Source organism: Papilio machaon, chromosome 21 (genome assembly GCF_912999745.1).
Source record: "Papilio machaon chromosome 21, ilPapMach1.1, whole genome shotgun sequence".
Classification (NCBI taxonomy): Eukaryota; Metazoa; Arthropoda; class Insecta; order Lepidoptera; family Papilionidae; genus Papilio; species Papilio machaon.
In genome coordinates this window covers 6,591,582-6,619,091 of record NC_060006.1, presented here as the reverse complement: position 1 = coordinate 6,619,091, position 27,510 = coordinate 6,591,582, and the positions used below count along the sequence as shown (strand labels likewise).

General features: G+C 34.2%; 3 protein-coding genes across 3 annotated transcripts; 1 reads left to right on the top strand and 2 right to left on the bottom strand.

The window, feature by feature from the left end:
* Positions 1–2,591: 2,591 nt before the first annotated feature.
* LOC106712974 (RRP12-like protein) lies at positions 2,592–17,964 on the bottom strand. The gene is made up of 19 exons (XM_045683388.1): positions 17,733–17,964; positions 17,370–17,622; positions 16,738–16,864; positions 16,084–16,383; positions 15,259–15,342; positions 14,681–14,833; positions 14,119–14,345; positions 13,324–13,438; positions 12,684–12,848; positions 11,777–12,421; positions 10,730–11,187; positions 9,524–9,696; positions 8,574–8,785; positions 7,541–7,797; positions 7,101–7,315; positions 6,253–6,423; positions 4,479–4,629; positions 3,587–3,724; positions 2,592–2,702 (listed from the first exon to the last, which is right to left on the bottom strand). Exons 1-19 carry the CDS (start codon positions 17,866–17,868, stop codon positions 2,618–2,620), a joined length of 4,065 nt encoding a protein of 1,354 aa, XP_045539344.1. The 5' UTR covers positions 17,869–17,964; the 3' UTR covers positions 2,592–2,617.
* Positions 17,965–18,273: 309 nt separating this feature from the next.
* Positions 18,274–26,782, top strand: LOC106712978 (merlin). The gene is made up of 13 exons (XM_014505670.2): positions 18,274–18,613; positions 19,189–19,318; positions 20,163–20,368; positions 20,648–20,772; positions 20,932–21,034; positions 21,627–21,833; positions 22,112–22,216; positions 22,640–22,771; positions 23,065–23,211; positions 23,609–23,815; positions 23,982–24,202; positions 24,823–25,047; positions 26,619–26,782. Exons 1-12 carry the CDS (start codon positions 18,524–18,526, stop codon positions 25,031–25,033), a joined length of 1,884 nt encoding a protein of 627 aa, XP_014361156.2. The 5' UTR covers positions 18,274–18,523; the 3' UTR covers positions 25,034–25,047; positions 26,619–26,782.
* LOC123722221 (translation initiation factor IF-2-like) lies at positions 25,424–27,190 on the bottom strand. Its single transcript, XM_045683373.1, has 3 exons — positions 27,174–27,190; positions 25,577–26,559; positions 25,424–25,455 (listed from the first exon to the last, which is right to left on the bottom strand). The coding sequence occupies exons 1-3, from the start codon at positions 27,188–27,190 to the stop codon at positions 25,424–25,426; spliced, it is 1,032 nt and encodes a 343-aa protein (XP_045539329.1).
* Positions 27,191–27,510: the final 320 nt, after the last annotated feature.

Genomic DNA, 27,510 nt, shown 5'->3' with positions numbered 1-27,510 from the left:
GTGATTTATTCCCATTCGGTCCGTAGGATCTATCAGCCCAATGCGAAACAAATTCCATTGTTCGGTAGGCTAATTGGCCCAAAGAAAAACATCCACTCAAATTATTATTTTTAACAGATACTTTGATTTATCATACGAAATCTACACTAAGGGGCACCTTCAGTGAGACGGTAAGTCGTATCACAATAGAATAGAAAGTCGAAGAAAACTACAAAGAAATAATTTTCAGAGGTTTCGTTACGGAGGCCTAACTTTGGTCCTCTTTCTCTTCCCACCCTTTTTTAAAAGGAAGGGAAGTTAATTTGACGGGGGACGGAATGCATAGGAAGGGTAAATATTCTCTTTCTGTACGTCTCCTCCGTTAATTAAAGGTGGATAACGCATCTGCAATTACGGATGTCGATGGACAGCGGGTTTCTACTGACCTGAATGGGCCGATGTGGCGAAGCTCGTTTGCCATCTTACAATATAAAAAAGTGTTAAATTAAGGAAGATTAATTTATTGCGACGAATAAATTAAGTTTAAAAGGACAAACTACCGCAACAGTTTTCTAGAGGGACATATACCGTCTGTATTTTTATAAAGCAAACTTAAGATTCGTGTTTTTGAAGGACAAAGTTCATGGTGCGACTTGTGTTTGGGAGAAACCGTTTGAATCATGCGAGCGTCAAAATTCGGGTCGCTTTTATATGATCGAGCGCTTTCACCGTATTGTAATTCGTGGACTTACATACACGAATTAAACCTGTTTCTGTATCTACTGAATAAGTTAATATCTTTTAATAATAGCCGATCTATTATTTTCCCCCTTTACTAAAAAATATGGGGAAAAAGTTTTTGCTTAAAACAAACTATTTTTTAAAAATTTTGATAATCAAAATTGCATGAAATATTTTGATAATAAAACTGATTCTGAAGAGTGACAAAATTAAACTTAATGCCTATCCTTTGTACAAAAAAGGCAGACAAATGCTGATGATGAGGAAAAATTGAAAAATCAATAGAATGTTTTTTTTTTATTAAATTTAATTTTGTTTGAAGTCCATCAAATCCATGATCCATAAAGATAAGTTCTGGAATGGATACCTTTTAATTGATGGTAAAGTAAGGATTTTTATATATTTTTTAAATCAAATTAAGAATGCAATAAAGTAGATTATTTTTATTGTATCTTGATTTTGGATGATTAAAATGAATCTGTATTCGAATTATACAGTCACGCGTCTTGGTTATATCAAAACAATATCTTATTTCGTTGTTTAACATTTTACATGAAATATTAACTGAATGTAAACTGAAACGTCTGTATAATAAGCAAGTTAAATGAATCATACATAGAGAAATACAACGACCAAACAGAAGACAGGCGTAAAGTGGAAGTAATTCTGCGTACAGTTTGATGAGTGTGGTGCCGGAGGCCTAATTTTAGTCCTCTTTCCCCTCCCACCCCTTTTCTTATAAGGAAAGGATGGGAAGGGGAGGTGGATTTGATGGAAGAGATGCATAGGAAGGTTAAATATTTTCTTTTTGTGCGTCTCCTCCTTCGTCGATTGAGGGTAGGCAACGCATCTGCAATAGCGAATGTCTATAGGCAGCGGTCACTTCGCCATTTCGGCGAATTTACGAGGCCGCTTGCTCGTTTGCCACCTTGTAATATAAAAAAAAATAGAGAATTAAATCGAAAATGGACTAATCTATAAACACCACAAAAATCTTAATCAATTACATTTAAGATCAAAATTCAGCCTTAAAATTACGAGACTTATGATGCCTAATATAATACTGGTTTATTATAAATCAAATATTTGTATACAAAAAACTAGAATTTATCGTCTTGCAAAACTACATTGTGGGATCTATACCAATATTTAGAAAATTATAGACAGTTAAGGGACCATGTTTTGGGCGATGGTGTTAACAAAACATCAGGTACATCTGTTTACTTATCCATTGAAACAAGTCTTTTCAAGTTTTACAAAAAAAAATTTTTTTCTCAATTTATAGATTTTAATTTATATTCATAGATGGCGCTAATAGCTTCGAGATATGCAATATTCTGAGAAAAAAAAATAATAAAATATTAATTAGGAAGAGAAAGTTAATCGAAAAATAATGTAATTTTACTAATATTATAAATGTGAGTGTTTGGATGGATGGACGTTTGTTTGAAGGTATCTAAAGAAGGGAGGAAAGGGAGAAATCTGAGGAAGAATCTTGATGAAATTTTTCACAGGTATAGAACATAGTTTGGAAGAACACATAAATTACTTATTACGTTTTTTTTTTAATTCCGCACAAACGGAGTTGCAGGCGACAGCTAGTACATAACTTAGTTGGTGAAATAACAGAGGTTTGTTTTTTTTTTGCTTAAGTTACGACAATTTTAATTAAGTAAATATAGAAATAAAACGATATTTACGTCAGATGTTTTTATTTCAATTAAGACTCAAAACTTTTATAACTATTAATTTTTTGATTTAATCTTAATAATAATAATAATTAAAACCAAAAATAATTCAAATAAACATTTATTTTATATAAATAAAATGTTTGACAAATAAAAGAAAAATAGCTTAAATATAAAGCCTAGTCTAGAAAAAAAAGACAGAGATTTCATCATTTCCTTTTCGACTTCAGTTTCAGATTTTTAGTCTTGGATTTCACAATACCTTTGAATTGTTTCGATGTTATAGCTTTTTTCCTGAAACAAACAAAACGTTAAATATCAAATATATTATTTAAAAAAGTCTATAAACTAATTTATATAATTTATAACTATAGTCTGTCAAATTTAACCGACCCGGTGGACATAAGACAAACTATAACTATCAGAGCATACTAGCGCCCTCCTGTAATATTAAAAAAGTATCACAAAATACTTGTTCTACTGTAATTGTCAATAGTAACATAACTCATGTCATAAATAGGGATAGACAGAGACCTAGGACTTTAATTTGGCACTTTACTGACACTTCTAAGGCTGTCAAGTTTTTTTTCTTTAATATCATTTGAAATACCAATCGCGACAGTAGCGCCACTCATTGGAACTTTAATTATATCTATGACTAAAAAAATAATAATCTGATCTGATAAAAAACGCACTGATACCTTGATTCTTTATATATATATATATATATATATATATATATATATATATATATATATATATATATATGTATATATATAAAAAGGTAACAAACGAGCAAACGGCCACCTGAATTCGCCGAAATAGCGTGACGACTGTTACCCATAGACAACCACAAATGCAGATGCATTGCCTACATTTAATCAACAGAGAAGAGGATACACAGAAAGAGAATATTTCCCCTTCCTATGTATCCTTACTTCCGTCAAATCTACTACCCCTTCCCATCCTTTCCTAATAATAAAAGGGTGGGAAGGGAAAAAGACTATAATTGGGTCTCCGTCACCACACTCATCAGACTGTAGTTAGAATTACTTCCACTTGAGGTCTGTCTTCTGTAAGGTTGTGATATTTCACTGAGCGAGGACAATTCGTACACACAACAAATATTGTTATTACTAGATCTAGCAATATCATTAAATCAGTCAGAAATTATTTACCTCTTATTCAAGTTATTCCTGGATAGAGGAAGGTAGGCGTAGGGATCAGGTTTTCCCTTCTTCTTGATATCACCTTTAGCCTTCTTGCTGCGGTATTCATTGCCAGCTGATGTCACAGACGCACCTGAACCCAACGGTCTGGAATATAACAGGTAGAAATTTAAATATCCTTATTAAAATAAAAATAATAGCTTTTACCCCCGAATTCGTCCGCGCGGAATAAAAAAAGTGCACACAAGATAAAAAAGTTCCTATGTCCGTCTCCTAGTTCTAAACTACCTCCCCATCAATTTTCAGCTAAATCAGTTCGACCGATCTTGAGTTATAAATAGTGTAACTAACACAACTTTCTTTTATATTTATAAAGATGTGAAAGTAACTCTGTCTGTTTGTCTCGCTTTCAAGTCAAAACTAGTGTACTATTAAAATTTGGTACAATCTTAGAGCTTGTGAAAGTTCTTAGGATACTTTTTAATATGAAACAAGGGTTGAAAAAAGAAAAGGGGGTTAGAAATTTGTATGGAAAATGGTTATTTTTAGCGATAGAATATTGAAAATTATTTTATTAGGCTATTAATTTGATAAATAAATATGTTAATCAAAGTTTGTAAAAGTTTAACTCTCAAGGGTGCAAAAATAACAATAGGGGATGAATGTAAAGTTTCTGTGAATGTATATTTTGTTATAATCTTACTAATAAATAGGAACGTTTGGATGGATAGATGTTTGTTTGAATGTATCTCCAGAAAGGCTCAACGGAACTTAATAAAATTTGGCTTAGATGTAGAACATAGTCTGGAAGAACACATAGACTACAAATTTTTTTAATTGCACGCAAACCGAGTCGCAAGCAAAAGCTAGTATTTAATATAACTGATAAATGAAACAGTACCTGTGTATGCCTTTCCCACCGGCTTTGTATTTAGAGACAGTGGAAGCCTTGCTCCTGATGCTGCGACCACTCTTGATGCTCAAGATGTCGTCGTAACGTCTCTTGGTGCCGGGTTTCAATAACTTTGATGGTTTACCATCCGCCTCATTGTCTATGGTACAGTCATTTCAAATTAAGTTATATCTGCTTTTTTTTTGGTATCATGAATAAATTTTAGTATCAACGTAGATAAAAAAAAAATCTTGGATACAATTAATGTCATAAAATTAATAATATCAAACCTTAATAATAACTATTTGACTACAGGCTTATTTGTTGACTTATCTAAAGCGTTTGACCTAGTGTCACATGATTTTTTACTACTAAAATTAGAAAAAGTTGGTGTTAGAGGACCCCCTCTCCAGTGGATATCCTCTTATCTTAGCAATAGGCAACAAAAAGTTATTATCACGAAAATAAATGGAAACAGGGACCTTGTACCGTACTCATCTAGATATAGACATAATAAATGTGGCGTCCCACAGGGAAGCGTACTTGGCCCTATTTTGTTTCTTTTATATATAAATGACATTATAAATATTACTAATCACAAATGTGTATTGTTTGCCGATGACATTTCAATTATAGTAACTTCTAATAAAAAACACGACACAATAAAGGACCACGAGACTAATATAAATATGACAATAGATAATTTAATAAAATGGCTTGACAATAATAATCTAAAAATTAATCTTAGTAAATCTGTATATATACAATTTAATAAAAGTAATAACAATAAACATAATTTTAAACTAAATATACCAAAAGTAAAAGCAGTTACGCATACAAAATTATTAGGGGTAACCATAGATGAAGATATAAATTGGAAGTTACACGTTAATGATGTAGCTATAAAAATGAATAAGTTCGTTTATGCGCTAAAACAAATAAAAAATATAACAAACATAAAAACAGCTCTCATGTGTTATCATGCATATGTTGCGTCAATATTGCGGTATGGATTAATAATGTGGGGAAACAGCACTGATCGAAATAGAGCATTTGTAGCACAAAAAAAATGTATTAGAGCGATGTGTGGTCTGCACCCACAAGATTCGTGCCGACCCGCGTTCAAATACCTAGGTTTACTACCACTGCCAGCACTTTATATTTATGAGATATGTATGTTTGTACGGAAGCATAAAGAATTATTTACTGTTCGCAACCGGCGTGACCATTTTAGATTAGTACTACAAGATAATCCTAGACTTACTAAATATACTAATAGCTGTTTGTTTATGTGTATACAAATTTATAACAAGGTACCAAATGACCTGAAGATGTTAAATGCCAGACAATTTAAACGGGGATTGTATAATTTATTGCTTGGAAGTGGTATCTATAGCGTAGAGGAATTTTTGTGTGGTTGACTTATGATAAATCTATGTGTTTCTGCATGGTATATATTTTTGTGAAAATTGTATGATTTTTGTAAAAATATGTAATAAATGAATTTGAATGTGGAGAAAAATTACCATTTACTCAAAATAGATGTCAACATGATCAACAGTGACAGTACTAAATATACCATAGACAAAAAAACACTTTTCACAAAAAAAAAAGTAATTCTATTTCAAGATAGTCAATGAATTATGTTTTTATAACATGAAAATGAACTAAAAAAAATAATATTTTTGTCAAAATTAGAGCTATTGATATTATTACGCCCTCTATTTAGAGCTTTCAGTTTTTTATCATATTTATAAACAATGAAAATAATAAAACCCTTTACCGGTGTCATCAGTGTCAGTATCGATGTCTCCACTGGGTCTTGGTTCTTCCTCATCATCAGATACATCATCGGAGATGATCAGTCTGCCATCAGCAGCCGTCTTGAAACCACCGTCTTTCTTCTTCTGCACCATCTCTTCAGTCAACTTCTTCTTCTTTGTTGGATCCGTGGCTAGAATGAGAAATAAAAATTGAAGTTCAAGTAATATCACTGAGGGGCTCAGAACCTACCCCTAGTTAGGGGTGACTAGGACATAGTCAATGCTGACACAGTGAGGGTTGACTTCACACATATCATTGAATTTCTTCTCAGATATGTTTTTTTTTTATATTACAAGGTGGCAAATGAACAAGCGGTCACATGCATTCGCCAAAATGGCGAAACGACCGCCGCAAAATTTATTTGTAAAATTGTATACTCTGAGAATGTATTCTCCGTTTCATTACTTATGGTTGCCAAACTTGAACTACGCACAAAAACAATCAAAAACTGATATATTGCCAACGTCAAATGGAGAGAAGCATGATAAAGTTAAATCTACAAGATCTATGGACTATTTAAAAAAACAAAAGTAAGGATGTCTCTAAAAAAATTAAAAAACTGAAATGGAATCGAACAGGACACATAGTTAGGACAAATAAAGATAAAAAGACCAGTGAAGTTATGGAATGGTATCCCAGAAATGGGAAAAGACAAAGAGGATGTCAAGTAAAGAGATGGGAAGATGATCTACCGAAGGGGGAGAGAGTGGAGAAAATTAGCCCGGGACCGGGAAGTGTGAAATCAAGGGGAGGCCTATATCGGACAACCTGACAAAGAAACTGGAAGCTGAAAATATAATAATGTACCTGTTATCTTCCTCGCAGCAGAGACATCAACGAGGTCCACAATCTCATCAACATCATCCTGGATCCAGGCTTTATTAGTCTTCTTAGCTTTCTTAGGTCTCGTCTCCTCGTCTAGATATTCCATCTCAGAGTCGGAATCTTTGAGGATGTCTTCCAATGTCTTTGATGTACCTTTAACGGTCATATCACCGTCAGAATCTGATTCCGTTTGACTTCTGTAATGGTATATGTTTAAGTTAAGGCATAGATATATAACTTTACCTAATCCGAAGCACAAAAAAACCTTGCAGAGATAAATTCTCCTCAGTGTTGTCATTTACAATACAAAATGACATATAGAAAATTGACCCTCGATGTCAAAATTGTATGAAATATACCATCTATAGATTATACAGGATGTTTAAAAATATTAAAAAATTTTGTATAAAAAAAAAACTTACCGTTTCTGTTCTTTAACTCTCTTCTTTCTATTCTCTAACTTCCTCACATTCCTCAATCGTTTGAGCATAACTTCATCACCAGCTGGTACCAACTTCTCTATGGTATCAGCGCCGTACTTCCTCGTCATCCTGGCGAGGAAGTAGCCTACTTCCAGTCGAGCATGACGTTTGCAGTCCTCGGACATCTTTGATAATGTTCTGAAGATGAGCGGCAAACTGCCAGATAACACTTCGGTTGGTAATACTTTTGTGTATACCTGGAATATATAAATATATATGTTTAACTATGTATTTCCTAAAGAAACAAAATTATATAACTACTAACTGTCGCCCGCGACTTTATTCGCGCGGAATTAAAAATAAATTTAATAAGTAGACTATGTGTTCTTCCAGATTATGTTCTACATCTGTGACAAATTACATCAAGATACATTGAACTGTTTCGGAGATATCTTCAAACAAACATCCATCTAAACATTCGCATCTTATCTTATATATATAAAAGAAAGTCGTATTAGTTACACTATTTATAACTCAAGAACGGCTGAATCGATTTGACTGAAAATTGGTGGGCAGGTAGCTTAGAACCAGGAAACGGACATAGGATAATTTTTACCCCATTTTCTATTTTTTTTTTATTCCGCGCGGACGGAGTCGCGGGTAAAAGCTAGTTTATAATATTGGTAAGATTTTCCAAATATAAAACTAAAAAATACTAACTGAGTGACCGAAACACATCTCAGTTGTCAAAATTGGATTTATACTACTACTAATACTATAAATGCGAATGTATAGATAGATGGATGTTTGTTTGAAGGTGTCTCCAGAACGGCTCAACGTATCTTGATGAAATTTGGCAAATATATAGAACATAATCTAGAAGAACAAATAGGCTACTTATTTTTTTTTTAATTCCACGCGGTCGGAGTCGCGGGCGAAAGCAGTACATATTTTAAAACAAACATTCATACGCGCAAATAAATATTGTCTTTATCACTAGGGTAAAGATTTACAACAGAGGAAGAATACTCACTTTAAGGAAGCTCATACCACCAGCCACCACTTCTCTGTTGTTCTCCAGCATCTTCTGTGAGACAGTATCCAGCAGAGACTGCACCGTCTCCAGACCCATGTCTTCGGAGAAGGTGAAGAGAGCTGATGCCAGCGCTCTCAGTGTGGCACACACCACACGAGGTACGGTCGCTGATAACCCTGATGATAACATCTCCAGGAAGGATTTCATTCCTGGAATTGAAGTATTGTCACTTGAATACAAATTTATAACTAGTTATTTAACTTATTATCTTTTTTTTTTAATTAAAAATATTAAAATTGTAGTTTTTTGAGTTAGAAAATACGACAGAAAAAATTCATAATGAAAAACTATTATTTTTAGAGTAAGGAAACAGATTTCATAGTTAATTTAATATCAACTCTGAAATACAAAAAAACAAACGAAAAATTTAAACTTTTTGATGTAACTGATAAACTCAAAAACTACTTTACCTATTTCAAAAATTCTTTCACCATTAAATAGTTAGTTTATAACTGAGTAACATAGGCTATATAAATAGATTATTTAATTCCACGCGGACGGAGACGCGGGTAAAATATAGTATTTTATATATATCTATTTATTCAAATATCTCAGTCAAAAAGTTCTACTAAATACTTCTACACTGTGAGAAATCAGTTTGGAAATCAGTCAGTCGGTGACTCAGGAGTTAAGCACTGGTAATACTCTGGTAATATACTGGTAATTCGCTATGCGTAAGAGGAACAGAGGGGGAAAGGGAGAGAATCCCACAAAACTACCCCCCCCCCTTCAGGAGACGAGGAGTATGCATAATAAAGCATTCCCCTATGAAAAAAAAAAAGCTCCGAGCTCCGAGACATATCTCATGCTGCCTGACTCTAATAGTTCCCTTAGGGTAGATTATTCTTAAATTAACATGGATTTAAGTTTATTTATAATTAATTTACCTCCTTCCTGTGTCTTCAGTAAGTTACCAACAGTATTAATAACATTAAAAGCACATTGTCTGCATTTAGAGTTGATATCCTTTGTACAGACAACACTCTCCGCTACTGCACTCTTTATCAACTTACTCTCGCTGTTCAAAAAGTGACTGCTGTTGATTAGATGCTCTATACACCTGAAAATAGAGTTCATTTTACATTAAACAGAATAATTTGATTGTTTGTTAGCATTAAATTGAATTCAGAAATTACTGAACTGATTTGAAAAAAATTCTTTCACTGTTGAGGAAATCTCCGGATAATATAATGTTATTGGTATTATTTTTTTTAATACCAATAAGAAGTCGCGGGCAATTGCTAGTATCTAATAAACAAGTAATTTTGTTAAATAAGAGGATTTAAAATCTTACTAATATTATAAACTAGCTTTTACCCCCAACTCCATCCACGCAGAATAAAAAAAATGCACACAATATAAAAAAGTTCCTATGTCCGTCTCCTAGTTCTAAACTACCTCCCCATCAATTTTCAGCTAAATCAGTTCGACCGATCTTGAGTTATAAATAGTGTAACTAACACGACTTTCTGACTATATATATAGATGTGAATGTTTATATGGATGTTTGTTTGTTGGAAGATATCTCCAAAACATCTCAACGGATCTTGATGAAATTTGTCACAGATGTAGAACATAGTCTGAAAGAACATATAGGCTACTTATTAAGTTTTTTTTAATGCAGCGCGGACGGAATCGCGGGCGATAACTAGTGAACAATAAATATGTAAAACAACTTGTATCTTAATGGTAAATGAAGTTCTCTTAAGTAAATAATTTTAGAAAATTTTAAATTAAAATAAAAAACAACTATATTATATTTTTAACTGAACCATTACAAATTAGGACTAGAAAATAATATTAATATTTTCAGTTTAAATAATTTTTTTTTAGTGTTAAATTAATTTTATATAAATTATGATGAATTTTATATAAAATATGATATTATCTATATATATAAAAGAAAGTCGTGTTAGTTACACTATTTATAACTCACGAACGGCTGAATCGATTTGACTGAAAATTGGTGGGGATGTAGCTTAGGACCAAGAAACAGACATAGGATAATTTTTACCCCGTTTTCTATTTTTTATTCCGCGCGGTCGGAGTCGCGGGTAAAAGCTAGTTATTTAATAAATAAATTAATATTTTACCTCAATCTAGCAGCTTTACTACTATCAGCAACTTTATTCAAAGAATTCATTAACATCTTCTTAATTTTTTTATAATTATTCTTAACAAATTGTACACAAGTTTCTTTCCCACATTTAAATATCTCCTCTAATATTCTATAAGCTTTTTTATGTTCCATTTCTATTAATTTCACTTTATCTTTATATTTCAAAGGTTTAACTTCATCGTTTTCTTCCATTTTATCTTTTTTTGCCTTTTTATATTTCCTCGGATCATCAATAACTGTTTCGCACAATGGAAATACCCATTTATCAAATAAAACAGCCATATCTTCATGTGTTTGGTACAAAATTAATAAACGAATTATATCTAAGATGGATTCTCTTTGGAAATGGTTGTCTATGGAAGCTTCAAGTTGTGTTATTGCATTCTTATATAATTCCTCTCGGACATTCTGATCCGTTATTGTTAAATATATCTGTAAATAAAATAAAATATAATATTTTATTTGCCACAAGTTTCATTTTGATTTAAAACATATTAACATACAGATTAATAATTTATAACCTAAAAAAAAAGTAACTATAGAAAAATTCAACTTTTTTTTAAATTAGATTACTTTGTATTTATTGTAAATACAGTCGAACCCTGGATAAGAGAGTCCAAGGAACCAAGATTTTTAGCCGACTTCATCTCGCTTATGGAGTTAAGTCTAGAGTCTAGACAAAAGTGACTTTCACTAATAGAGGTTTCTCGTTTACCAAGTTGGACTGTATTGTATTTCAGATTAAAAATAAATAACTCTCATATTTTTTTTTTCGAAAAGGAATTTACTAATTTAATCTAATTTACTATCTTTTAATATTAATCTATATATATAAAAGAAAGTGGTGTTAGTTACACTATTTATAACTCAAGAACGGCTGAATCGATTTGACTGAAAATTGGTGGGCAGGTAGCTTAGAACCAGGAAATAGACATAGGATAATTTTTACCCCGTTTTCTATTTTTTATTCCGCGCGGACGGAGTCGCGGGTAAAAGCTAATTTGGAATAAGTTATACATACTTGAATAGTCTCCAACGCTGCCAACCTTTGTCCTTCCCCTTCCCCTCCTTTAGCAGGTGTCATATAAATATTTAATAATATAGGTAAATAGTTTTTAGCAAATCTACCCAATTCCTTCTGATCTTCATTATCATTTGAACAAGTAATTAATTTTCTTAAAGCTTGCATCACAGATAAACGAAATTCCGAATTATCTTTTAACACATTGCCCAACACTCGGGCTATAGTTTTAAAATTATCTTTTATATCTTTCGGATTGTTACAAAAACTTGGCAATAAAGACCAAAATTGATTGCACAATAATTCGTAAGTATGCGCTTTTGCATTGTCATTATTTTGTGCATATTCACGGGATTTTTTTCTACAAAATGTTGCCATATCTAAAATTTCTGTAGCGAAATATTTTAAATTGGAATTTATTATTTTTTCTCTGAGTACCGGTAAGAGCCAACTTCTATCCAAGTTTATGTCTGTCCCGTCTCTGAGTGGGATATAAGTTAGCACGAATTCTGGACCTAGAGCTTTGATGGCACATCCAATGGCATATTCGACTTCTTTGTGATGGTTGAAATTATGACTTTCCTTTCTTTCGTTTAATTTCTTCAATAACGGTCCAAGTATGTAGGTTAATTTGTTATTACCAATCTGAAAATGTTAATTTTTCATTATTAAAAAAAAAACTCCAAACTAATTTTCTCCTAAAAACGTTAATATGGCGTTGTAATATCAACTTCAAATATAACCTAAAAATAGTCTTTTCCGTTGTTCTAACACTTGCAAAACAATATTCCCATCCCTCTCACTTTCATAAAAATTAATAGTCATTGAAATTTACAGTTAACTTGTCATAAGTCATTTGATGACGTCATCACGTGGTGTCATGTTATCGCAGTCGTGTAGTACTCACCTCGAAGCAGACAGCTAATGTCATTATCACATGTTTTAACGCCTGATTAAATGGATTATCAAGTCCAGTGCCGATAGTTTTGAATATTCCATCTATATGGGATTTATTTTTTATAAAACATTCCTCTGTATTCAGAGCTGGTTTCACACAGTCTAAAAGTAATGCCTGTAAAAAAAATATTAAGCTAGAACTCCACTGCTGGTGATTTGTATTGTGCAGAATTAAAAAAAGCCTAAACATGTCCGCATCAGCTACCTTTCTATTTAAATCCCGTTAAAATCTCTCCAACCGTTCCGGAGATTACCCGGAACAAAAGCAGACTTGCGGACAGACAGACACACAAAAATTTAAAGGTTTGTTTTTTGTTATTAGCTACGCAAATATATCATGTGAAATAATATATATTTTTTCAACATTACATACAGACACTCCAATTTCATTAATATATTTTTTTATTGTCGTTGACAAAACAAAGACATATTGTGTGACGTCATGTATCTTAACAATCTAAATTAAAATAAAATGATTCTGTTTCAATCTACTCTAAATAATATGACAGAAAGAATAGAAACATGTTTTTAGTAAATAAATGATACTGTCTCTATCTAATTGAATGAGTGTGACAGAGACAGATGTATACCTTCAGAGCGTTTGTGGCGGCGGCATTGATGTCGGTGACGTCAGAGTGCCACAGCTCAGTGACGCAGATGTTGACGAAGGCGGGTAAATTCGGCAAACACAAGTTCATATCCAACCTAAATTATAATTTTATATAAAAATAAGAGTTTTCTTTTGTACTTTATAGTATAAACCGATCAGATAAATAGATATTAACATGATAACATATTGTATTAATTTTCTTTTAATGGTAACAACAATTTCATTACGAAAAACATTGTTAATTATTAAAAATTGTGGTATAATTTTTGATTGCATGATAGAAACGATGAAAACCGCGGCGAAAAACTATATTTATAAGATTTTATTTGAGATGTAAAATATAAGAGATTTAAATATTCACATTTGTGTAGATTAGTCATAAGTTAAAAGATTGTAACATTTGATGAATTAACTAAATTAAACACCTTAAAAGATTATTTTGGCACGAAGTTTCTTATCGCGCGTTGTGAAAGGGGGCTAGACGGAAAAAATTCTTACGAAAAGTTGTCACGACACTTTTTGCTATATCACCATGGCAACGACATGACAATATATAACGAAAATTCATAGAAATAAAATGTTCTTCTTGTGAAGACTTAAGTTTTTTATTCATAGAATAAACATTGGTTCCTTCACTAATTAATTGAAAGGAACTTCGTTCCATCCGGGTGTCCCTTGACACCTCTCAAGTTTTTAAATATTTCATAGTTAGGTTATATACTTGTTATGTTATATTTGCTTATGTTATATAATTGTTAGGTTATATTCCACTGACCTAGCAAGACAGCACAATGCCTGCTGCACGACTGCGGCCCAGGCGAGGCTTTGTCCGGTGTCGTTGGCGGGAGGTCGTGCGGCGAGCAGTGCGCGGCTGAGCTGCGCCGCCAGCGCACCGCTCAGGTTGCCCCCGGCCAGGAACAGCGCGTGCAGAGTGTGCATACAGCACGTCTTTATATATATGTTGTTGTGCGCCATTAATGACAGAATTGATTCACAGATTGTCTGAAATTAAGACATTTTTGATGAAATTATCAACGGTTAAAGAATTCGCTTAATGTTTCAGGTTGAATATCGTACAGCAAAATATAACCATAAGAGCATTTATGTATGTTAGTATGACATATTAGTGACCTCATGTGGCAATCAGTATATAAATTTTATCGCCCTCTAGTGGAAAGTTCATCTAAAAATTACAGACAATTGCATTGTAAGTATGAAATGACCTTTCATTGAGATGGGCAGGAAATTATTGTCCTTCACTGTACATTTCATTCTAAATTAACACTTTAACTTTTATCTTTATTTATAATGAAAATAGTTCTACCAAATTCACTAACTTTGATATAATCCTTGCTGAAGACAGGCAGGACATCTCTGAGCATGGTCAGTATGTGCAGTACGGGACGGTGACCGGAGAGAAGAGCCTCCGGCTTTATCTGGGACAGACAGTACTCAGCCACGCGGTTTGATGCTGGATGCAACTTCGGAACCTGGATGAATTAATCTGGTATTAGAATTAAAATCTTATAAATAGTCTCATGTTTTGTAACATATAGCTTCAAAAAACCTGTACAAATCTAGATGAATTTCGGACAATGGATAGAACAAAGAACAGTTACTTTTCATTTTGGGAAATTATGAATTCCATGGGATATGTTTTTTTTTTATGTAACTCAAAGCAATGCAAATTCTGTTTTTTTTATTTAAGTTGAACAAATAGTTATTTACAGTTCAGACCGCGCGGAATTAAAAAAAAATTCTTATTAGTAGCCTATGTATTCTCCCAGACTATGATCTACATTTATACCAAATTTCATCAAGATCCGTTGAGTCGTTCCGGAGATACCTTCAAATAAACATCCATCCATCCATCTAAACATTCGTATTTATAATATTAGTAAATTAGTAAGATTACCTTGACATTGTCATCTTCTGTAGGTAACATAAAACAACTGCCACGTAAGATGGCTGTGATAGCATGCTGGGCTGCCTTTCGTACCTAGGAAAAAAAACAAACATTTATCACTTTATTGCTGAATGAATATTATATATTTAACACAAAACGTATAAAACAAATACTCTTATGAAAACCATATTTTAAAAACTTAGAACCTTTACATAAAAAAACTTAAGACAGTTTTTCTAATATATTCTAGCTTAAATATGTAAACTTTTTTATATCGTGACTAACGCCCGGTAAGTATATTTGACAAATCATGGTTAATGAAACATTATGCGTAGGTTTACGAAATGCAAACTTAACGAATAAATAATGAAGCACTGTGGTGATACATATTAATGGTGGAACATATAACCAATTTGATGTCAAAAATATCAATCAACGGAAATCAAAGAATAAAAAAAGATATTAAACTAAAGAGTATCTAACAGTTTTTTTTTTGATGTGAAACATCTATAGGATCACTTGTAAACCGAATTGTTGCCGTGGCGACGCTTGCCGTGGCGACGGGTCACCACGCTATACTAAGGTATACATATATATGTTTTATGTGTTAAGTTTAATAATATTTATTATTATTATTATTATCATTGTTATTATCATTATCATTACTATTATTTATTTAATTATAATATTTAATATTTTATGCATATTACTTGTACACACACGATGTTTCACATCTGCCAGGAGTCCCATGACGGCTCACAAGTTTTTTTTTTTAAATAATACAGTAGATCAAGTAAATTAACTAACCTATTCATACAAAAAAAAAATACTAACCTTAGGCTTAGAATGTAACGCAAAAGCAAGTACTGAATCAAACACTTTCATAGTAGATGAATCACCCCATATTGCGTACTCTTGTGCTCGCAGCAAAACTGATAGACAACCAATAATACTACGTAATAATGTACCATTATCACTCTGTGCATTTTTCTCCAGTAATTCCATGAATATTGTTGCCGAGTCCGAGAATTGTTTCCTAAGTACTGCTTGTGGTACGGATTTTATACCCATTGATAATAAAGATAGGGTCGCTACAAGACTGGTATCGTCTTCTGATGCTTTGAGTGTCTGCATCTGTAATTTAGGATATTGTTTAAAAAAAGCTGAAGTCTCGTGTCTAGTCTGGTTTGCTAAAGTCTAATCATCAATAATTTAGTGTAGGCTCAAACATATCTGTACGGACTTGTAGCTGACAATGGTCAACAGAACGCATTTTTTTTTTAATTTATGGAGTTACTTCTGTACCATTAAAGACTATACTATTTGTAATTTTTACATCTCCACTAGATGTCAGACACATTTAGTCATCTAAACTTTCATACAAATTAAATCAGTCAAATTTATAATAAAGGTAAGCCAAAACTTAGACTACGGACTTCAATAGAAAAACAAATTGTTAGTAATTAATAATCTAAAATAATAAGGTACCAATGCAGCAAAGTATTCAGTGGAGGTCTCCTTGCCACCTTGTTCTTTTATGACCTCAGTGACGGCAGCTAATACAGCCAGCATGTCTTTGTGGACAGCATTGTTTGAATCAAACCTATTTAATAACCTGTAAAGATAGGAATATCTTATTAATGTCACTGTTCTATAGAGGTACAATATAATAATTTTTTACCCGACTGGTTTGTACATATTGAATACTAGAGGGCGCTGATCAATATTGCAATGTATTTAATAAAATAGAAAACTATAAAATAATAAATATTTAGGTTGCAATAATAATATAGATGAATTGTCAATCCCAAACTGGCCACCGAGAATGCAGTAGACAAATATAAAGAGAAAGTGAACAAAGTCAGAAAAAAGAGTGTGCAAGATGTGAAAGCAACAATGTAACAATGTTTTATAGTGAAATTTTGTTAATAATTTATTTGTCAACAACAAAATAAAGAAGTATTTATCAATGGTTTACATTTATTCACCAACTAACCAAAAGGATTTAAATGAATGTTGATTTGGTTGGTATTCTTCCTCTGAGTCAGTTGGCTTTTTTTATTTTTTTTTATTCTTAATGAACATAATGTTTGCCAAAGTATTAATTGAAATACACTTACTTGCTGAAGCTAACATTTGAACATTGACTCCAGTCAGATGCAAATGTCTGGAATGTCCTGAATGTTCCAGACCTCATGGACCCTGTATACTCTGTTTCTGAACCCTCATCACCACTCCTCATGGACATAGATTCAAAATCTTTAGCTATAGCTAGCTCATTCTCTGATTCTGATTTCTGTTTACCGGTACTGTGTCCGTATGTCATCATAGCATCATGTTTCAATACAGCTTGTTGGGTCAAGCCAGTGCTACCTAAGTACGAAATTTTATAGTTTTAATGAAAACATTAATTTTTCAAAAGAAAAGCCAAATAAAAAGGTAATTTAATAAGATTTATTTAGAGATAATTAAATTAACCATACCAAGATTCTCTTGGAAGAACCGGGATTTAGCCATTTCTCTGTATTTTTGTGTCTTGGGATTTGAATTTGATGATTGTCCTTTTTGCCATCTTTTACCCTTAGATTTTCCTTTCAGTTTAGACCTAAATTTTCCCATTTTGGAGAAATGTTTGATATTATTTCAAAACTTTAGCACGTGTTTGCCTATTTTGCTTAGACTTTTTTACGAAAGACATATGACATTAACCATCGAGACTGCGTTGAGCTGTCACTGTCAATCAAGTCAATAGATACAGCAAATTTTAATTCACAATATTTCTAATACCTAACAGGCGTATTGTTGAAACACTTGCGAACAAATGTGTATTGTGTACATACTAATGGTATTCCTAAGTTAGAGTTCCAAATATTAATGTTTACTTATTCCACATTTCTATAATTTTTTTAAACAGTGCAAACATTTATTTTTTAAACCCCTGTGACACAGGACTAAAATTAAACAATTAGATTGACATTTGTATAGTCTGTGTCACAAATATTTTTTACAAAACGTAAAACGAAACGTAATTGGTTTTTCTGACTAATTTTTCTTCATTCAGCCTCGCATTCTTGTTTCATTGACGTTCCTTTTGTTTGTAAATATTATCGGCTGGAAATAGTACGCAATGTGAAATTACACGCATTCCTCGACGGTCTGTACGTTACGTAAACCTTATATGTAGCATACAATTGGGAACTATGTTGGAACATTTGTCATAACCTAGTGCTTGTGTTTTGTTAAATTTCTTTTGACTGTGCAATTATGTGATAGAATGATGCCGCCTTTTAGAAGAAAGAAGGCTGCCAAGTCTTTTCCCGTGAAAGTGTGTACTTTAGATGCGGAGTTAGAATTTAACCTTGAGGTGAGATTTCATATAAAGGCGCGAATTATACCCTTATTGTTTACTGTTGTAATTTCGGAAAATTAACACAAATTAGCGCGTGATGCGGCTATGAGTCACGGATTGACCCGGAGGTCAGAGTTCGTATTGTTTGTTGCTACAGGACCTTATCTATTAGACAACAATGGTGGTGTTCAGAATAATTTGATAACTTCCATTTTATAACAAAAATATTAGCCATTATCAAGAAGATAGCAACGATATATTTTGTAGTCTAAATTGCTAATTTTGCATTGTTTACAAATAATTGATATTTGATGTTAGTGTTTACACTTTGGTCAGTGCTATAGCCATATCTATAGGTTTTTCTTCAATAAACATATGTATGCATACATCTTAGACAATTTAAACCATAACATTTTTGTTTCTTTCATGCTGGTGTAATGTAATTTACGTAACTATCTAATCCTTGCCAAAATAAACAAGGGCCTCATTTTTCTTAGTTGTGTTTTAAAATTTAGGCAATAAAATATTACTATTACTGTGGATTCTCTCCGCAGTTCTTTAATCTAAGACTTAGGAGTGTATTGTTGCAGTGGAGAGCAACAGGTCGGGACCTATTTGACCTGGTGTGCAGGACTATAGGACTCCGAGAGACATGGTTCTTTGGACTACAGTTTGAGGATACAAAGCACTTTATAAGTTGGCTCAAATTAGATAAACGAGGTGAGTGGTAACGCCATGTACACACATGATATTTTTAAAATTAACTGACAAACATTTTGTTTATATGATAATACTAGCTTTTACCCGCGACTCCGTCCGCGCGGAATAAAAAATAGAAAACGGGGTAAAAATTATGCTATGTCCGTTTCCTGGTTCAAAGCTACCTGCCCACCAATTTTCAGTGAAATCGATTCAGCCCTTCTTGAGTTATAAATAGTGTAACTAACACGACTTTCTTTTATATATATAGATTTAAGATTTCTCTCTTGTTTTGTATTAGAACTTTTTTTGTCATAATCTAAGATGTGTATTGTCTTTTTTTAATTGAAAAATGATTGACATAAAAGATCTTATTTACCTAATAAATAGATACAGTAGGATCTCAGTTATCCAGTATTTCCCTGCTGGCATCCCGTGGGGTTGCTGCACCACATATTTCATTATTATTTTAGTTAGTAATTTTCTTTAATTATGTATTTGTTGTTTTTAATGAGTACTAGCTTTTACCCGCGACTTCGTCCGCGCGGAATAAAAAAAATGCACACAAGATAAAAAAGTTCCTATGTCCATCTCCTAGTTCTAAGCTACCTCCCCATCAATTTTCAGCTAAATCAGTTGGAACAATCTTGAGTTATAAATAGTGTAACTAACACGACTTTCATTATATATATAGATAAGTTGTCTGTAACTTTGTGTGTGTGAAATTGAAAAACAGTAGTAAGTAGCCTACATTCTATTCTAGACAGTAATCTATCCATGTGTAAAATTTCATCCAGATCCATTTAGCCATTTTGAATTACCAGCTTACAAACATTATATTAATTTATGATTCAAAATTTCACAGTACAGGACCAATGTGTATCACAAATGCCGGGCACGCCTTTCATGTTGCTATGCAAGCTGTACCCGGAGGATGTGGCTGAGGAACTGATCCAAGAGGTGACGCAGCACCTGCTCTTCTTACAAGTGAAGCAGGCCATACTTAGCATGGATATATACTGCCCACCGGAGGCCTCGGTACTACTGGCTAGTTATGCTGTGCAGGCTAAGGTAAAAAGTTACGATTTTCTTGCATACAATGTTTATGTTTTCTCTTTATAATATTACTAGCTGTTTCCCGCGACTCCTTCCGCGCGGAATGGACAAAAACTTAATAAGTAGCCTATATGTTTTTCCACACTATTCTACATCTGTGACAAATTTCATCAAGATCTGTTGAGCCATTCCGGAGTTACCTTCAAACAAACATCCAAACATTCGCATTCATCATTTTAGTAAGATAATAGATTATATTATTTATTTGTGAGATTAAGTATGTTGGGTTTTTAGTATGGAGATTATGATGAGAGTGCATCTAAGCCGGGAATGCTGGCTAGTGAAGATTTACTGCCGCAGCGCGTCATTGACCAGTATCAAATGACCCCCGAGATGTGGGAGGATCGCATCAAGATATGGTAAATAGACAGTTGTTTATATGTTGGTTGTTTTACTATGAGAAATGTGAAATTTTAGAATATCATTACCAGAATAGACATCTATGAAGAGACTGAAACCCAAAAAAAACAGTATATTATGTTTTTGCAGAAAAATTAAAAGTTTGTGATTTTTTTCAGGTATGCAGACCACAAAGGTATGTCCAGGGATGAAGCGGAGATGGAGTATTTGAAGATAGCTCAGGATCTGGACATGTACGGAGTCAATTACTTTGCTATTAATGTGAGTACACTAATATTATAAATCAACTAGCCGTTGCACGCGACTCTGTCACCGCGGAAAAATAAACCTAATAATAGCCTATGTGTTCTTTCAGACTATATTCTACATCTGTGCCAAATTTCATCAAAATTCATTTAGTCATTCCGGAGATACTTTCAAACAAAAATCCATCCATCCATCCATCCATTTAAACATTTGCATTTATAATAATAATAAGATGTACCTGATTATGTGAGCAACTTGAATTGTCCGGTTCCGACATACAACCTCCTTAAGCGAGAAACTCGTGTAAGAGAGAAACCTTTATGAGCGAGAGAAATATCGCGTTCTCTTTGACTATATGTCTCTGCTTTATCAAATATAATATGTGTCATGGCATTATCTATATATATAGTCAGAAAGGCGTGTTAGTTACACTATTTATAACTCAAGATAGTTCGAACTGATTTAGCTGAAAATTGATGGGCAGGTAGCTTAGAACTAGGAGACGGACATAGGAACTTTGTTTTTTATCTTGTGTGCATTTTTTTATTCCGCGCGGATGAAATCGTGGGTAAAAGCTAGTTCTATCATAAAATGATGTTACTTTCAGAATAAAAAGGAAACCGATCTGTACTTAGGTGTGACAGCTTTAGGATTGAACATCTATGAGAAGGACAACAAGTTGACACCAAAGACCACATTCCCCTGGTCCGAGATCAAACACATATCCTTTGATGATAAGAAGTTTGTCATCAAGTTTGTTGATAAGAGTGTCACTAATTTTATTTTCTTCTCCCCTAAGGGTATGAATAAACTGGTACGTAGGATTTTATTTAATTATTTTATTTATTAATTTTAAATCATATAGCTTTGAATTTGATGTTTATTAAGATTTTTTTTTTAAATTATTTCAATTGTATTAAAAAAAAAAACGTAATTTTACAAAAAAAAATCTTTTTTTTTTGTAAAAACGTAATTTTTCAAAAAAAAACTTTTTTTTTGACCGTTGACTATTTAATATGTTTTTAATCATAAAAAAAATTATGTAAGCTTTCCTGCTAATAAAAATCTAGACTTTTACTTTATTTATTCCAGATTCTAGACCTGTGTATAGGTAACCACGACCTGTACATGCGGAGACGTAAACCCGACACAATGGAAGTACAGCAGATGAAGGCCCAAGCTAAAGAGGAGAAGCAGGTGAAAAATTGTTACCACCTGTAGCCTAAACTTCTGAACCGATATTGACACCTGGGGTGTCAATCGATTGGTATTCTTGTCATGAGTGTCATAGGGGTCATGAGTCTTTTTTTCTTGATGTGAAACATCTATAGGATCACTTGTAAACCGAATCGTTGGCGTGGCGACGCTTGCCGTGGCGACGGGTCGCCAAGCTATACTAAGGTATACATATATGTATATATTTTATGTGTAGTAGAGTATACGGTGTGGCGACGGGTCGCCACGCTATACTGAGGTATACATTATTATTATTTTATCTTTATTTAATTATAATATTTAATATTTTATGCACATTACTTGTACACACACGATGTTTCACATCTGCCAGGAGTCCCATGACGGATCACATTTTTTTTAATTTAGTAACAATGTTGTTTATAGCGTCGTCAGATAGAACGTAATAAGTTGGCGCGAGAGAAGCAGCTGCGTGAGGCTGCGGAGCGCGAGCGCAGTGCTATGGAGCAACGTCTGCTTCAGTATCAGGAGGAGATAAGACTCGCCAATGATGCGCTGGTGAGTGAGAGTGGAGATGCTGCATGAAGAGAGAGTGACAGAGAAGCCTTAGAAAGAGAGCAGAGTGATAATTTAGCAAAGTGATTTGTGCAACAATTTTTTTTTATGTTAGATTGTTATGCGAGACTAACTGTAGTCTGTGACTTTGTCTGCGCGGAATTGAAAAAAAAAAGCTTAATAAGTAGACTATCCAGACTATGTTCTACATCTGTGCCAAATTTCTGGTGATATTTTCAGACTTCCATACATTTAAACATTCGCATTTATAATATTAGTAAGATTGTTATGTCCAGCGGAGGTCGGAGGAGACAGCGGAGCTGCTGGCGGAGAAGGGTCGTGTTGCGGAGGAGGAGGCTTCACTGCTGGCTCAGAAGGCGGCCGATGTGGAGCGCGAGAACGCACGCCTTAGACTCTCCAATATCAAGACTGAGGAAGAAAAGGTTATTATACGATAAAAAAAGAAAAAAATAATAACTTTGGTCCTTCGAGTCAGATAAATAATTTATAATAACAGTGATCCCACTTTTTCCTATAAAATAAATTGAGGCACGTCAGAATTGTATACATAGCGGCCATTATGATTTACTAAACTATAGGAGTACTTGTTTAAAGTTATGTTTTCTGATTTATTTACAACTAGCTCTTACCCTCGACTCCGTCCGCGCGGAATAAAACATAGAAAACGGGGTAAAAATTATCTTATGTCCATTTCCTGGTTCTAAGCTACCTGCCCACCAATTTTCAGTCAAATCGATTCAGCCGTTCTTGAGTTATAAATAGTGTAACTAACACGACTTTCTGACTATATATATAGATGTCCATATTGTATTAATGCAGGTACACCTGGAGCGGAAGACGCGTGAGGCGGAGTTCCTGACTGCGCGGCTGGTGGAGGAGTCAGAGAAGCGCGCGGCGGAGGCTGCACGGCTGCGAGGTGAGCTGGCGGCTGCACGTCTCGCTGAGAAGACCGCCAAGGAGAAGCTCATCAACTTCCTCACCACATCCTCCACCTCCTCGACAGCCTCGCTACCCCCCGGAACCAAGGTACTTTGAACAAATTTATGGTCAAAATGACCATATGGCAAATAGCACTTCTTTTGACTTTAAACTGGATTATTTTGTTCATTAATTACCACTCAGAGTCATCTAGCGTTCGTTGTGACGATTAGAAAGATTTAGGTCTTCTTGATTAATGTTTTCTTCTTGTCAGTGTTCCACAGTACCATCGAGTTTGTTCCCGTCCACTTGTTCTCTTCCCGCGGAGCTGGGAGAGGGGCGTGGCGATGGGAGGGGGGAGGTGGAGGTGTCATGTGCGGGGGGTGTCACTCTGCACAATGGCGCCCCGGAGACGGACCTCAACTCTTACCAGCTGGTGCCAGACGACTCTGACCCTCATATACACCGGCTCTCGCTAGAGATTGAGAAGGAAAGGTAAATACAGTTGAACCTGGATAAGCGAGAGTCTGAGAGATATATATCTCGCTTATAGAGGGTTCTGACTTATCCTGGTTCGACTATATTTGTACTACATTAAATAAGTTATTTGCTTTAATGCGCACTTTAATGAGTGTTTAAAGCTTTTAGTATCAGAAATTAGACTTATTATTATATTTGGTCCTTATTTATTTGGTCCTTCAAGTCGGATATAAACATGTACTAAATTCTTTTGCATGTAAATGCGTGTCACTGTTTTATTTGACATGTGATATTATTGCCACCCATCTTTTTTATGATAAAAGATGGCAAACTAGCAAGCGGATACTTGAATTCGCCGAAATGGCGAAGTGACCGCTATCCGTAGACATCCCCAATTGCTGATGCGTTACCTACCTTTAATCAACGGTGGAGAAGACGTGAATATTTCTCCTTCCTACGTCCTTCATGAAATCCACTTCCCCTTCTCATCCTTATAAGACAAGGGAAAGAAGAACTTCAGCAACACACTCATCAGACTGTACGTGGAATGACTTCCACTTGAAGCCTATCTTCTGTGTGGTCGTGGTCTTGTAGCTGATGAGCTGGTTCATTGTTGAACCAATATCTGTCTCCAGGGTGGAATACTTGGCGAAGTCCCAACACTTGCAGCGACAGCTGGAGTCGCTCCGCTGCGAGTTCTCAGTGCTGCGCGTTGAGGGGGCGGAGCGCGGGGCGGAGTCCTGCGGGGCGGTGGGCGGGGCCGCGGGCGTGGACAAGTACGCCACTCTGCGCCGCCTGCGCCAGGGCTCCGCCAACACACGCGTCGCTTTCTACGAGCAGCTTTGAATTGATAACACGAGGTAAGGCTGAAATAAATCTAAAAAAAAGCTTATCATTACTTGTGAGGATATTTGAATGATTTGTGTACTTTCTCTCATACAAAGTCATTCAAATTAAGTTCGGTTTCATCTCAAAGTATAGTATTTTTTTGTCCGTTTCGTAGGAGGTTTTTTTTTAAATCAGTCGATTCTAGATAAGCGAGAATCCAAGAGATCATGATATTTTTCTCGCTTATAGAGGGTTCTCTCTCACCGTGTTTCTCACTTATAGAGGGTTCTCTCTCACCGAGTTTCTCGCTTATAGAGGGTTCTCTCTCACCGAGTTTCTCGCTTATAGAGGTTTCTCTCTCACCGAGTTTCTCGCTTATAGAGGTTTCTCTCTCACCGAGTTTCTCGCTTATAGAGGGTTCTCTCTCACCGAGTTTCTCGCTTATAGAGGTTTCTCTCTCACGGAGTTTCTCGCTTATAGAGGTTTCTCTCTCACCGAGTTTCTCGCTTATAGAGGGTTCTCTCTCACCGAGATTCTCGCTTATAGAGGTTTCTCTCTCACCGAGTTTCTCGCTTATAGAGGGTTCTCTCTCACCGAGTTTCTCGCTTATAGAGGGTTCTCTCTCACCGAGTTTCTCGCTTATAGAGGGTTCTCTCTCACCGTGTTTCTCACTTATAGAGGGTTCTCTCTCACCGAGTTTCTCGCTTATAGAGGGTTCTCTCTCACCGTGTTTCTCACTTATAGAGGGTTCTCTCTCACCGAGTTTCTCGCTTATAGAGGGTTCTCTCTCACCGTGTTTCTCACTTATAGAGGGTTCTCTCTCACCGAGTTTCTCGCTTATAGAGGGTTCTCTCTCGCCGTGTTTCTCGCTTATAGAGGGTTCTCTCTCACCGTGTGTCTCACTTATAGAGGGTTCTCTCTCACCGTGTTTCTCACTTATAGAGGGTTCTCTCTCACCGTGTTTCTCACTTATAGAGGGTTCTCTCTCACCGAGTTTCTCGCTTATAGAGGGTTCTCTCTCGCCGTGTTTCTCGCTTATAGAGGGTTCTCTCTCACCGTGTGTCTCACTTATAGAGGGTTCTCTCTCACCGTGTTTCTCACTTATAGAGGGTTCTCTCTCACCGAGTTTCTCGCTTATAGAGGGTTCTCTCTCGCCGTGTTTCTCGCTTATAGAGGGTTCTCTCTCACCGTGTGTCTCACTTATAGAGGGTTCTCTCTCACCGTGTTTCTCACTTATAGAGGGTTCTCTCTCACCGTGTTTCTCACTTATAGAGGGTTCTCTCTCACCGTGTTTCTCACTTATAGAGGGTTCTCTCTCACCGAGTTTCTCGCTTATAGAGGGTTCTCTCTCGCCGTGTTTCTCGCTTATAGAGGGTTCTCTCTCACCGTGTGTCTCACTTATAGAGGGTTCTCTCTCACCGTGTTTCTCACTTATAGAGGGTTCTCTCTCACCGTGTTTCTCACTTATAGAGGGTTCTCTCTCACCGTGTTTCTCACTTATAGAGGGTTCTCTCTCACCGAGTTTCTCACTTATCCAGGTTCGACTTTATATGATAGAAAAGTATATTTTTGATTAGACAATTTATTTTTTGTAATATTTCAGGTAAAAATCGTAAAGTAATTCTACGAGCTAATATTCCACAATTAGATTTAATGAAAGTGCCTTATTTATATGAAAAGTCGACTTGTACATTAGTTTGTGTACGCATAGTCAATATTTAGTTGCAGTATATATTTATGTATTAAGTGACAATTATTTGTTTTATAAGACTCCTCAATTCTTATTAATTTACAATTAAAAAACAATAGTGAAATTAATTAAAAATCGATTTCAGTAACGATAAAAAATTAAAAAATTGTCCTTGGTAAATGTATTGTAGATTAAAAAATAAATGCATAATAAAATTTATACATTTCGATTAAAATAATATAAAAAAAATATTGCTCTTAACACAATCTTACGACCTCAGAGTGAATAAAAATTTTGCCTTCCTTTTGAATTTATAATTTTTGATGTTTTGTAAAAATAGTTATTGAATCAAATCAATTACAAATGATATATGCACAAAATTAAATATATTTTACAATTTAAAAAATATATATTATTTACTGAAATATATAATAACTTTAATTCAATATAAAAAAATAAAATAATTACGATCTGTATGAATTCATTTTGGTTAAATTTATTTATAAAAAAAAGGTTTTAAAATGTCTATACGTCTTCTAATATTGACATTATTAAAATAAACTTGCCTTATTATATATTTATTGTTATGTATTTTACATACAATATCTTCAATAGCAATAAACAATGACAATAATTGTGTTCCTAAACAATAAAAGTTATATAAAATAGTAAATAAGTAATCTTTATATTAAAAAAAATTAAAAAAAAATACTTGACATTGCAATCAAAATTCTTTACGTTAAATTACAAATCCAAAAAAAATTCTACAAAATTTAAAAGATTTCGTATTTGATCCTTCGAGTCG